Below are 14,227 nucleotides of genomic sequence, written 5' to 3' on the forward strand. Positions count from 1 at the left end.
TGGTGTGTGTGGAGGAACTACAGCATGAATAACAAGCAGGCAGCGGTGACACAGTGAGGACTTGTGATCAGAATGAATGTGTGTGTGTCGGTTGCTCATTCATGTCTGACTCTTGTGACCCCATGGACCCCCGACCAGGCTCCTCTGTCCATGGGATTCTCCAGGCAAGAAAACTGGAGTGGGTTGCCATTCCCTTCTCCAGGAGATCTTCTCAACCCAGGGATTGAATCTGGGTCTCCTGCATTGCAGGTGGACTCTTTACTATCTGAGCCATCAGGGAAGCCTGATTAGAATGAATGACAGTCTTGAAAAGCTGCTCCCCACAGCCCAGGGTCACACAAGTATCTCAGAGTTGGAAGCTGTGCATCTTACTAGGTCTAATCATCACTTACAAAAGCAGTGCCTGCTCACTGTAGAAATTCCAAGTATATAAAGTACAAGGCTGAGTCTCCCCGGAGACCTTCCCCCGATTTTCTGGGGGATCCACTTATGGATTTTGTGTGCACACCTCAGACCCTTCTCGTGGTTGCTTCTCTGTAACTTTGTGGTCCTGAGGAAGAAGGGAGGCTTGAGGAGACTGGACTTGCCATGTCCAGAGACTCTTCTAAACAGTCTGCTTCTCTTGATTTGGATCTCAGATTCTAGGGCTCAGTAGTTGTGACACATGGGCTTAGTTGCCCTGAGGCATGTGGAATCTTCCTGGACTAGGGATTGGACCCTTGTCCTCTGCATTGGAAGGGGGATTGTTAACCACTGGACTCTAGAGAAAGTCACTACGTTTTTTTTTTACCTGGAAACCTGCATCGAGCAAGTCCATCCATAGCATTTTTCAAACGGCATTTGCTCACTTCTCGTCTCTGTGTCACATTTTGGTACTTCTTGCAATATTTTAAGCTTTTGCATTATTAGTATATCTTGGATGGTGATTTGTGATCAGTGATCTTTGATGTCACTATTGTGAAAAGACTGATTGCTGAAGGCTCAGATGATGGTTAGCAGTTTTAGGCAAGAAAGTTTCTTTTAATTAAGGTATGTGCATGGTTTTTCAGTCACAGTGCTCTTGCACATTTGCTAGACTGTGGTACAGTGTAAACACAAATTTTACACACAGTGGGAAACTAAACAATTCATGTGGCTCACTTTATTGCAGAGTCCTGGTCTGGAACCTGCAATATCTTGGAGGTTTGTCTGTATTTTCCTCCTAAAGAGAAAGCACGTGCAATGAAAATGGTTTTGAGGGGGTCCAGCAGCAATGGCACCCCACTCCAGTACTCTTGCCTGGAGAATCCCATGGACGGAGGAGCCTGGTAGGCTGTAGTCCACGGGGTCGCTGAGTCGAGCACAACTGAGCAACTTCACTTTTACTTTTCACTTTCATGCACTGGAGAAGGAAATGGCAACCCACTCCAGTATTCTTGCCTGGAGAATCCCAGGGACAGAGGAGCCTGGTGGGCTGCCGTCTATGGGGTTGCACAGAGTCAGACAGGACTGACATGATTTAGCAGCAGTGGCAGTGGCGGTGGCGGCGGCAGCGGCAAACTAACAGGTGTCTTTCTGCCCAGTCACCTAGGGTGGTCTGGCACCTGCGTTGCAGGTTCTCACGCCCACCGCTGCTTTACAGGCGAGGCCAAGTGGCTCCTCCAGAGCGGCATCGTGGTCCTCCTTCCCCACGGGTACGACGGGGCTGGACCGGAGCACTCATCTTGTCGAATAGAGCGTTTCTTGCAGGTATGTCCACTGCCTTCTAGATTCCAAGGAGAGTTTTCCCTGCTTCCTAGGTGCTCTGAAATAGAACTGTCTCCTGCAGACACTCCTGAATGTGAACCTTGGACTGTAAGACATCGTAGCATTTTAATGAAATAGATCTAATGCAATGTCAGTCAATATTTCTTGGAAATACAATGCTTCAGGCATGTTAGTATCATGGTTTCATGGCAGTGAAAGTTCTTCTTATGCGGCAAATATCAGTAGTTTCTGAGTCAAGCTGATCATTGGAATCCTCTAAGGAGCCTTTTATAAACAGAGATACGGGGACCAAGGGCTTCCCAGGTGGCTCAGTGGTAAAGAATCTTCCTGCCAATGCAGGAGTCATAAGACATGAAGCTTCTGTCCCTAAGCCGGGAAGATCCCCTGGAAGAGGAAATGGCAGCCCACTCCAGTATTCTTGCCTGGAGAATCCCATGGACAGAGCTGCCCGGTGGGCTACAGTCCATGGGGTCGCAAAGAGCCAGATGTGACTGAGGGACTGAGCACACTCGCAGGCACTAGGACCAAGCCGAGATCCAAGTAGTGATAGTATTTTCATAAAATGATTCATGACCATTAAAAATGTGAAGTAACAACCCAGAGATTACCATTATCTTTTGGTAAGAATCATTACCAATGCCACTTAGTGCATATTACTTCCTAATTTTTTTTTTTTTTAAACAAGCTCTGGCCAGTTTTATTAAAGAAAAATTGTACTTGATTTACTTTTCACCAGTCTGTTCTGGCATGCTTCTAATAACATCAGAATCACCTGGATCAATGAGAGCCAGTGTGCATACTCTGTAGTATTTTCCACATGCTGTGCCCAAGTCAATATTATTGCCACTGTAGTGATGGACACCAGTTTTGGCCAACATGGCGTAATACTCTTTTTCAGATTTCCTCAAGGCTGGGCAGTTGCTGGCGAGGATGACCAGTTTCGCTTTGCCTTGTCTGATCATTTTCAGAGTCTGTTTGTACCTACCCCAGCACGTACTTTCCACTTTTCATAACCAGCTGGAGCCTAGAGTTGATCGACTCCAGTGACTTTTTCGTCTTCTTTGCGGCCACCATCTTCCTGCCTTAGATGCGGGACGCCCCCAACCAAGAGCAGCCGCCAAGATGGCCGGGGAGCGAGAAAGGAAAACCTAATATTTTATTATAAAAAATTTCAAGCGTAAAGAAAAGGTGGAAAAATTTTACGGAGAATATTCACATGCCCACTTGCTACATTCTGCCATTAATATCTTATTTTAATGTTTTATCATGTATCTATTCATCTGTCATTCCTCTATCTGTAAATCCATGTAATTTTTGCATGTGTTTGAAAGTAAACGAAGACGTCAGTACACATCGCCCTAAGTATGTGCATATCAGCAATTATCTTAGCATGCATGCAGATAAAATATAGATAAAGGTGATAGATTACTAGACAGGTAGATAAAACAGTAGATAGATAAATGCATATAACTGGTTGGTTGGTAAAGACAGATAAATAATTTCATAAAAATTAGATTGCAGAAATAAATTACAAGTAAATTAAAAGAATTGAGTGTGAAATACAAAACTGTAATTTTTCAAAGAAGTTTAGGAAATGAGTACGCAAAAGATACAGTTTGGGAGTCATCAGTTTTGTTGTTGTTTTGGGGCATGCAGCCTGGCTTTTAGGATCTTAGTACCCTGACCAGCGATCAAACCCAGGTCCTAGCAGTGAAAGCACCGAGTACTAACTGATAAACTGCCAGGGAATTCCTCTCCACTGCTTCTTGACTGCGGTTAGAAGACATGCCTCCACTTTCTGTCCCAGCAGTCTTCTGAGAGTTCATTCCTCTTCCTCAGCGTTTCAACCTTGTTAGCTGTTTCTATTCTTGCTGTAAAAAACTATCCTTGCATTTATTTCATCAGGCAAGTGAGATTCAGACAGTTCATCCTTCTAACATATTCACCCCATAGGCATCAAAGTCTGTATTTTTCAAAAAGTCCCTTCCAGATGCTTCTTTTTAAAATTTTAATTATTTTTGGCTATGCCACACAGCTTGTGGGATATTAGTTCCCCAACCAGGGATTGAACCTGTGCCCTAGACAGTGAAAGTCTTGACCACTGGACCATCAGGGAATTCCCCCTCTTCAGATGCTTGTTGCAGTCCACCGTGTTTGGAAAGAACCACGTTAGAACACAGACTCGGCAGATGGGAGCCATCAGGTCTCTTCACAGGCCATACATTTACCTTCTGGTCTTCTGTGAGGAAGAGACACATCTCCTCTCCATCTCGTGGAGATACCCAGTTCCCTTTGGCATAGCCTGTGCCCTTAGGATGGAGTGAGCTGACTCAACTGTTGGCTCCTTCCTCTCACTTCCCTCCCAGATGTGTGACAGTACAGAGGAGGGTGTGGATGGGGACACTGTGAACATGTGCGTGGCTCACCCCACCACGCCCGCCCAGTACTTCCACCTGCTCCGGAGACAGATGATTCGGAACTTCAGGAAGCCCCTCATCCTTGCTTCTCCGAAGACACTGCTCAGACTTCCTGTAAGTAGAAAAAGCTGAAGGCTGGTTTGTCAGTCTTTCTCCTCTGGCCATATTTTCTCCGCATTTCCCTCTCTTTAGTACATCTGGTTACAGTTCTAAATAATAGAAATGTCTCTTTAGTTTTAGTTGGCCATGCTGCTGTGTCTCTTTTTTTTAACCTTTCAAGAATAACTAGAAATCCAGGTCGCTTGCAGTTTCATTGTTGTGAAGGACAGGCATAGCAGATATTATCACCCTGGAATCCCAGCCTGAGCAGAAATAATCTTTTAGAAAACATTTCAAAGTCCAAATGGTGTCAGCACTGCTAGGTTTATAGTCGCAAGTTGGGAATTCAAAGTACTTTGATGAAAGCAAGTGGTTTTATTCATTGACTTTGTGTATGTGTGTATGTGTGTGTGTTTGTGTGTGTAGCAGAGTTTTATTAAAGTGAAAAGGGACAGAGAAAGGTTCTGACATAGACATCAGAAGGGGGATGGAGAGTGCCCCCTTACTGACTTTTATTTAGACTTCTTTGGTGAAATGATTTATTACAGGTAGACTCCCTTTCGAACATTGTAACAATATAGCTCATCTACTCCCTGGCTTCACAAGGGTACATTTTCTCTTGATTTACTCTAAGTGTTAAGCACAAAGGGGTTTTTAAATCACACAAATATGCTAGTTTTCAAGCGGCAGAATTCAAGATAATAAGTACTTTTAAACATGTATTTATGCCATTTGCTATCATTTTTTTCAGGTTTGTATGAGACTCTGAATTAGAATTGAGTGTTCGTGTTTATTGGGATGCCACTGGTGAGGTGGACTATGTCCTTCAGGACTTGGCTGTACGAGACTGTTGTGTGCTTCTCACCAAGGTCAGAGAGTGTGTGTTTGGAAGTGACAGGTGTTGAGAGAAGCTACCAGGGATTTGGCTTGACGGTTGTCATTTTTGGCGGTTTCCAGCATTTGGAGGGGAGCAAGGTGACCCTGGCTCTTACTGTTGGTTGTGGGCACTGGAGCTCTCCCGGAGTGAGCACCCGCTTACGTGTGGCACTCCAGACACCTCATCTGTCCCAACCCGGCCTCAGGGGTCCGAAATGAGGGAACGCTTCTCAGCTTCTTTCACCAATGGCAGCGGTTCATTTGTTTGGTCTACTTGTTCTCTCTGTGAACAACCCTGTGTGTTTTGAGGTGGCTTAAGGAACGTCACGGAACATTTGAGAAAAGTGAATGCAATCCCTTTCTTTCTTCCATTTTTTGCTTGATTTTTGGCCATTACATGTGGCATGCAGGATCTTAGTTCTCTGACCAGGCATTGAAACTGAGCCCCCTGCTTTGGAATCACGTGGTCTTAACCACCGGACCGCCAGGGAAGTCCCTTTATGCGGTCTTTCTGATGGGGCTCTCTTGACACTGATATTTTGAAATATCAATGTGAAAGGGGCCAAGTCAAAATGTAAAGTTACTATAGTTTGTTTCTAAGAATCATATACGTCTGGGATTCTTGAACCCAACTTTCATTGTATCCTTAAGGTTGTCATCTGCTCCCTCCATCATGCCTAAAAGGGGACTAATGATATTTTATATATATATATATATATATATATATATATATATATGTATATATGTATGTATGTATGTATATATGTTACTAGGTATTGAGTGAACAGTTAAAAGTTTTACTGAGAATTTCTTTTGCCGTTTGAAATTGAGAATAAGAGTTCATTTTCTGGCCCTAATGCTCCACCCCTCTCCCCAAGTCTAATATACAATTTATTAAACAAATAAGTGAAGCCTTCCTTGGGGAACTTAAAAAATACCAACAGCTATTCTATAGATTTTCAAATGAAAAACTATGGTTATTAAGTCATCAAATATCTTCATTAGACACGTAAGTCCTTTTGTTAGTGGAAAGTCAGCAGTACCAGTACTGAATTCTGATTTCTTCCTGAAAATTGATACAGTGATCTAGCAGAATATACACAGCCAACCCTCACCATAGATGGCCTACTCAGAGGTGACTTGCCATGTGGCAGACATGACTCAGAGGTACACCTGCCAAGTGGTACCAAAACCCCACCCCAGTTTGGTACCTGACTCTGAACTCCAGCTCCTTTTGATTTCTGCTATAGGAAGTGGGGACTGACGAAGGACTCTGGTTCAGAAAGGAGAAAGATTGCCTCCTGCTATGTAGTCAGAGTGTCCCCTTTAGGGTTTCCCAGGTGATGCTAGGGGTAAAGAACCCACCTGCCAAGGACGGAGACTTAAGAGACTTGGGTTCAGTCCCTGGGTCAGGAAGATCCCCTGGAGGAGGACATGGCAACCCACTCCACTGTTCTTGCCTGGAGAATCCCATGGACAGAGGAGCCTAGTGGGCTACAGTCCATAGGGTCACAGAGTTGGACACTACTGAGGCACTTAGCAATAGCTAATATTATGTTTTTAGATTATATCACAATATTCCAGCGTTTATATGGCTGTCCTCAATGACCTTGACTAAATGTCATACTCAGCTAGGACTAGACTATAAGGAAACTAACTTAGATGACAGCAGAAAAGATCAAATCCTTCACCTTGGGCTTCATCAGTTTTCTACTTTAAGTTCTTTACAAGTATTTATTTTGGGGTTGTACCACAAAATATTTATTTTGGGATCTTGGTTCCCTGGCCAGGGATTGAAACCCAGGCCCTTGGCACTGAAAGTGCTGAGTCCTAACCACAGGACCACCAGGCAATTCCCAACAAGTATATATTTAAATTGAGCTCAGTAATAAAATTTCTTCTCACAATATTCTTATATTGTTCTGATTGATGGTTATGTTTACAAATTATCATCAAAATCCTAAAGACAGAAATAATTGCACTACCTTAGCTATGCTGGCTTACAATACCGATTCTATATAATGTTGCTTCTGATTCCCACAGATTAAGGCAGATTTTTAATTGATAATCCAGTTGAGTCATCAAACAGAAATTCTAATTGTTAAAATTTTATCATGGCACCAGACAAAAGGTAATAGTCTGTAACCTCAGAGAAACAATTTTATCCTGAAGTATGCAGAACAGATACTTCTGAGAAAGATACTATGTTTATCAGTACATATGTTTACTTATAGGGAGAGAATTTTGACACTAGTCCTTTGAAAGATCCCTTGTAAGTAAAAGCATCTTTAGCTCCTGTCCATTGGTTTACAGATTTGTGTCTTTTTCTCCCCTTCCTTAGGCAGCTGTATCAGCTCTTCAGGAAATGGCACCGGGAACAACATTCCAACCTGTTATTGGAGATTCATCTGTGGATCCAAAAAAGTAATCTGAAGTGGAGCTCTATTTTCATACTCTGCAGTAGATTTGTGAAGAGTGGGAGAACTTGTTCATGTTAAGTGAACCAAGTGACCCTAATCTCTATTCTGAAACGTATAAGTCCTTTAAGTCTGTGGTGTAGGAGTTAGATTATGCACAGAAGAGTGAAGTTTGGAGTGCTGCTGCTGCTGCTGCTAAGTCACTTCAGTCGTGTCCGACTCTGTGCGACCCCATAGACAGCAGCCAATCAGGCTCCCCTGTCCCTGGGATTCTCCAGGCAAGAACACTGGAGTGGGTGTTATTAAAAAAGGTTTCCCACTGCATACCATGACTGAAACCCACTACAGCGCCCCTACTGCTTCAGAGGCAAAGCATTTCAATCTCTGTGGTCCCTCCTTTCTTCTGCTACAATTCTTACCTTTTTTAAAAAAATTAATTAATTATTAAAAAAATTTTATTTTGGCTTCTCAGGTCTTAGTTGCAGCACACAGGATCTTTAGTTGCGGCAGGCGAACTCTTAGTTGCAACGTGTGAGACCTAGTTCCCTGGCCAGGGGTGGAACCTGGTCCCCTGCATGGGGAGATGGAGTCTCAGCACTGGACCCCCAGGGCAATCCCTACAATTCTTATTTTAAGATATTTCTCCCCCACCCAATTGTCCTTTTCCTGCCCAACAGGGTTAAGAGTCTGGTGTTCTGCTGTGGCAAACATTTCTATGCCCTGATGAAGCAAAGAGAATCTTTGGAGGCCAGGAAGCATGACTTTGCCATCATCCGAATAGAAGAACTCTGTCCTTTCCCACTGGATTCACTGCAGCAAGAGATGAGCAAATACAAACACATTAGAGGTAAAATAAGATATCTGAAATGTATTTGGAATATCTCAAATGAAAAGCTGGTACAGGGGAAGTGAGAGTTACTAGAAAGTTGACTCATGGAATCTGGAGATGTGAGAATAGTTCAGCTAAAGCCACTGTCTCCTTGTCTTTTCTGGTGTCCCATTCAGTCTCCCTCCCTCTCATATATGACATCTAACTTCTTGAGTTTGGAGGAATGTGATACTATCAATGCTACACTATCATTTATGATAAATCCAGTATGATTGTAAAAGATAAGCCTTTTCAGCAAGTGGGGCTGGAATAATTGGATATCTATATGCACCTAACACAGAAATTAACTCAAAGTAGATCACAGACCTAAATGTAAAGCTGTAAAATTTCTAGAAGAAAATGGATGAAAATTTTTGTGACCTTGGGTTAGGCAAAAAGTTCTTAGATATAATACCAAAAGAATGTTCCAGAAAAGAAAAACTGGATTTTACCAAAATGAAAAACTTCTGCACTGTGAAAGGCATTGCAAAGAATATAAAAAAGACAAGCTGAAAGCTAGGAGAAAATATTTTTAAATATTATACGTATCTGACAAAGGAATATCCAGAATGTTTAAAGAGCTCTGAAAACTCAACAGTGAGAAAACGTATAATCCAGTTTTTCAAAAGGTGCAAAAGAATTGCAGTGGCATTTTACCAAAGAACCACATGGCAAGTAACCATATCAAAGGATCCTCAACATAATCAGTGATAGAGAAATGCAAATTAAACTAAAGTGAGATATGACTACATACCAATTCAAATGACTAAAATGGAAACAAAGCAATATGAAGAACTGATAAGGATGCAGGGAAACTGGTACCCTCAGTCACTGCTGGTGGGGACACAGACTGGTCCAGTCACTCTGGAAAACAGTTTGTCAGTTTCGCATGCAATTACGCACAGAGTTACTGTACCACCCCACAGTCCCTCTCCTAGGTATTTACCCAAGAGAAAAGAAAAATCCATGTCTGAATGTTGATAGCAGCTCTATTCATAATTGCCCCAAACTGGAAATGATTCGAACATCCTTCAACTGGTGAATGAAGATACAATTTCTTTGTGCATCCCTACAATATCTTAATCCTCAGCAATGAAAGAGAGTGAACTATTGCAGTTGGCAAAATCACCAATGGATTTTGCTAATTCATGGAAGCCAGACCCAAAAGGCTGGCTGTGTGATTCCATTTATCTGCTTGATCTGGAAAAGGCAGAACTTTGTGAATAGAGAAAAGATCAGTGATTGCTAGAGGCTAGGGGTGGGAGGAAGAGTTGAGTATAAGGGACAGAATGAGGGGATATTTGGGATTGAGAGCATTGTTCTGTATCATGGTGGTGATGGTGATGGATATATGACTATGCATTTCTCAAAAAAAAAAGGATAACACTGTGCCATATTAGAAAGGTATGTATTGAGGATATATGTGTGTTTGTATGTATGTGCATATGGCTCAGATGGTAAAGCGTCTGCCTGGAATGCGGGAGACCCAGGTTCAATCCCTGGGTCAGGAAGATCCCCTGGAGAAGGAAATGGCAACCCACTCCAGTATTCTTGCCTGGAAGATCCCATGGATGGAGCCTGGTAGGCTACAGTCCATGGGGTCACACAGAGTCGGACACGACTGAAGTGACTTAGCAGCAGCAGCAGCATATATATACATATATAGATAGCATGTATGGTATGTGTATGTATGTGCACACACATACATATTGTGTGTTTTTGTGTGTGTAATATGTTGTATATACATTTACTTGCTGTACTGAGATGAAATTTCTTCTTTTATAGATGTTATCTGGAGTCAGGAGGAGCCTCAGAACATGGGTCCTTGGTTTTTTGTTTCTCCAAGGTTTGAGAAGCAACTGGCCTGCAAGGTAAAAGCTCTTCCTTGCAGTGTTTTGTGTGTGTCCCATTTCCTCTGGAGTGCCAACAAATAGGTTTATCCCCTATTATCAGTCCAAAGTTCTATAAAGATAAACTAAAATATAAAATCTAGTTTTAGGCTCCTCTTTCAGACTAAACTTCTGAGTGTTCAGCAAGTTGTGTATGTGTACCTACTAGTATTATGTTAAAAAAACAAAACAAAAACACTGATTATACTCAAAAAGGTAGAAGACCTACCTGTTGGCTACCTTTCCCATTAGCCTACTTGGCAGCATTCTTGTCCCAAAGATTAGTAACCAAGCCCCAGGGGAGGAGAGCCATGAGCTGGCTTGTTTTACAATAACACTTATTCCAGGCCCACCTGCAAGGCTGGTAAATATCAAAGGCCAAGTTCTTAGTTATGTTTTAGGAAGATAAACACAAGAGAAGAACAATCATGCTTGCTTCTGTTTGTCTTTCTATTCTGCTTTGTTTAGAACTCAAGTCACTTGATATCAGCTTCAGTTCAGTTCAGTCGCTCAGTCGTGTCCCATTCTTTGCAACCCTATGAACTGCAGCACGCCAGCCCTTCCGGTCCATCACCAACTCCCAGAGTTTACCCAAACTCATGTCCATTGAGTCAGTGATGCCATCCAACCATCTTATCCTCTGTCGTCCCCTTCTCCTCCTGCCCTCAATCTTTCTCAGCATCAGGATCTTTTCAAATGAGTCAGCTCTTGGCATCAGGTGGCCAAAGTATTGGAGTTTCAGCTTCAACATCAGATATCAGCTTACCAGGTTCCAATCATTTTCACCTGTGAATAGTTCTAAATTAGAAAACCCTACAGCTAAAACCAAGTAACAGTTACCTAAGAACAGGACAAATTCCTGAATGTGTCTCACCTTATCATGCCTGGAATTTAGTTTTCAGTTGTGACACAGATCTCCCTGTAATCTAGTTTATGTCACTCATTACTTTCTAAAAGGGTGATTTATGGTCAAACAGCTTAAGAGAAATACATTCGTGTCCCTGGGCGAGCTAAGCAGAGGTATGATTGATTTCAAATGTCATTTTATTTCTTTTCTGTTTCCACAATAGCTCCGTCTTGTGAGCCGACCCGCGTTGCCAGTACCGGCTGTGGGAATCGGCACCGTTCACCTACAGCAGCATGAAGAAATCCTCACCAAGACCTTCATCCCATGACGTCCTTTGAAGAAATACTACTTCCTTGTAAGAAAACTGCCATGAAAAGAAAGGCTTGTCTCCTCCACTCGCTAGGTACCATGAAAAGATTGTATTCCTGGAAGACGTTGAGATTGATGAGGGTGGAGGAGAGGTGAATCTAGAATACATGGCACAGCCAAAGGAATTGTTCTTTGAGACATGAATCCCACAAGTCACTTTCCTCCTTAATGTACCATAATGTTATATTGTTTTAGATCAGAGTGAGTTGTAGAACTGGGTCCTGATCCAGATGTCTTTAGACTCTCCTCTTTCTGATTAACTCTATGGACCCAGGAAAAGTTCTTGAGCAGGAATTTATTGCTTCAAGAATCCCATGGACAGAGGAGCCTGGGGGTTACAGTCCATAGGGTCACAGAGTCCGACACGACTGAAGTGACTTGCAATTTTCTTTTTTGGGGTTGATCAGGTCACTATTGAAACACAACACACCTGCCAGGGGAAGTCCAAGGACATCTCTGGAACAGGGGGAGACCCCAATAGTTCCCTATACACGTACACCCAGGCATATAGTGTGAGCCAGTGTCCCACTGCTGTGTTTCCTCCAGATTTTCTTACTGCGTGTCACTTTCATGAATCTTCCCTTCTTTATTCAAAGTCCTTGAGTACCTATATTTTATGTCATCTCTGGTGCTGCTTTCCAGCCACTGTGAAAAATGTTTTATCAAATACTATAGCAAAACTGTATTATTCCTGATTTGTGTTCTTCAGGATCACGATTTTACCCATTATCCTTAAGTATCGGTCCTATTAAATATAGACCTCTGGGTGAAGGACCCTTAGCACATTATTATTGAATTGTAGCTACAGTGAAATTGATTGGTGGTCTACTTTGCCATAGTATCTTTTTTGTCCCCCTTAACTATTCTTGCCGCAATACCTTAATATTTTTAATTAACATTGGGCGGTGTCTGATATGGGGATTTCAGCCACTGGTTGATCAGCCTCACCTCTAAAAGTCCCTGCTGTCATACAATGTTTATTTGTGGCACTTAAGGATCACTTTGATGGCAGGAACTTCCCAGTGTTAGGTGCTTTGGGGACTTCTAGAGATCACCAATCTATTCCCTTATTCGGGAATTAGGCTTAGTACTGGAGAGTATAACTAAACATCAGCAGACTTCCTAGCTTTATATGGTCTGGTGCTGCAGAAACTACCATATACCATTCTTGTGCCATAATACTGTTTTCTCAGAAATGGGAGAGTACCCAAGGCCCTGGAATACCCTCTCCACCTTTACTGGCAACTGTCAGTGTCTTTCAGAACCAATGTATAGGTTGTTCTGGCCACAGCAGTAGATTAGTGATTCACATCGTAAATCATAAATCATGTAACTTAGTACCATGAATGTCAACCAATAAAATCACAAGGATCTATTTAATGAGAATGGTTATCAATGTTGTATATTAAACTCGAAAAAAAATAAAAGCACAGGGTCATCTTTTTTTCAGATCTCTTGATTTCTTGAGTTAAAATATTTCAAAAGTCTAAGCACAAAATTAGATGGAAGACTAGAGTTTTTTAAATTTAGATCTCTCCAAATGTCTAACCTTACACCTCCCAGGTCTGTTTCTTGTTAATCTTCAAGTTGAGCCATGAGATATATCTTCTGTATCTTAACCTTCTTACTCTCAGTCATCACTGCAACAGGCATCATTATTTTGAATTACCTTTCAGGAAGGGACTGTTAGTTCTCCACAGCAAGTTGCCAAACCAGTTAATTTTGGAAGACTTTTTATTAAAGTATATTACTTTAGCGTTGATCCCCTGCATCTTCTCTGACTCGTATGAAGAACCAGCTATAATGGACCAAAACTAAGAAATGATCCTGTAAGAGTAAAATGGTGTTTCCTCAATCCTCAATACTCAAGACAGGTGTTTATTGAACACCTGTTGCAATATGGTGTTTTTCTTGACATTAGAAACACGTGCAAGTTAAAGATAATCCGTGTTGCTCATTGTCCTCGTTAAGAAGTAGGAGGAACTAAAATTTGGGTTAGCAGATTGCTAAGATTATATGCTTTCCCTTACACTATGCTGTCCACGAAGGGACAAAAGAGACTAGACAGGGCAGACAGGGATTTGGGTCGCGGGGAGGGGGCGCGCTGTCCAGTGGTTAAAACTCCGCATTCCAAGGCAGAGGGCCATGTTCCATCTATGGTTGGGGAACTGAGATCCCTCAAGCTGCTCAGGAAGGCCATAGTAGAGAGTGAAAAGTTCACAAGCTATTAACTACAGACAAATTTCTGAAAACGTCCCAGCAGTTCCAGTAAGATGGAAGCATAATTAAGTTTGTTTGCGTCATGCTTGCGGGCTCCGGAGGCATCTCGGCTCCAGTCCTGGGGATCGAACCCGTCCTGCGCTCCTGGGGCGGTCGCTCTGGTTGTGTCCTGACTCTAACCCCCGGGCCTCCTGGGGGTCGAGGTCAAGAAGACAGCCCTTGCTGTACCTTGCGCCCGGAGGTGATCACAGCGTAAAGACTGGGCAGCCCTGGCCCCATTGAGGGTCACACCTCCTGGGCTCCGCAGAAGGACGCCCACGCCGGCGGTGGCCATGGCAACGAGGCGGACGTCATCTGCGCAGGCGGCCTAAAGCCAGGCTGTCGTCAGAGGGTGGGGCCTGGCGGGGCGACAACGCGGGTCACGTGGGGAGGGGTGGAGCCTGTGCGGGGCCGGCCGGAGCGTGTCACGATCGGGCGCT

General features: G+C 43.0%; 1 protein-coding gene and 1 pseudogene across 6 annotated transcripts in view; one reads left to right on the top strand and one right to left on the bottom strand.

Moving 5' to 3' along the window:
* Window positions 1-12,977, top strand: part of DHTKD1 (dehydrogenase E1 and transketolase domain containing 1) — a 37,398-nt gene extending 24,421 nt beyond the window's left edge. For 3 of the 6 annotated variants that reach the window (XM_004014186.5, XM_042230306.1, XM_027976533.3), the window contains 6 exons: window positions 1,622-1,728; window positions 4,113-4,277; window positions 7,480-7,562; window positions 8,233-8,402; window positions 10,209-10,294; window positions 11,383-12,977. In XM_004014186.5, the coding sequence (XP_004014235.2) occupies window positions 1,622-1,728; window positions 4,113-4,277; window positions 7,480-7,562; window positions 8,233-8,402; window positions 10,209-10,294; window positions 11,383-11,487 (716 nt within the window). In that variant the 3' untranslated portion in view covers window positions 11,488-12,977. Of the gene's footprint in view, window positions 1-1,621; window positions 1,729-4,112; window positions 4,278-7,479; window positions 7,632-8,232; window positions 8,403-10,208; window positions 10,295-11,382 lie in introns of those variants that run through there. The other 3 variants (XM_027976532.2, XR_001044334.5, XR_006055767.2) reach the window with 3 other exon arrangements.
* On the bottom strand, window positions 2,417-2,885 carry LOC105616656 (large ribosomal subunit protein eL30-like; annotated as a pseudogene).
* Window positions 12,978-14,227: the final 1,250 nt, after the last annotated feature.

This window comes from Ovis aries, chromosome 13, assembly GCF_016772045.2.
Source record: "Ovis aries strain OAR_USU_Benz2616 breed Rambouillet chromosome 13, ARS-UI_Ramb_v3.0, whole genome shotgun sequence".
Classification (NCBI taxonomy): Eukaryota; Metazoa; Chordata; class Mammalia; order Artiodactyla; family Bovidae; genus Ovis; species Ovis aries.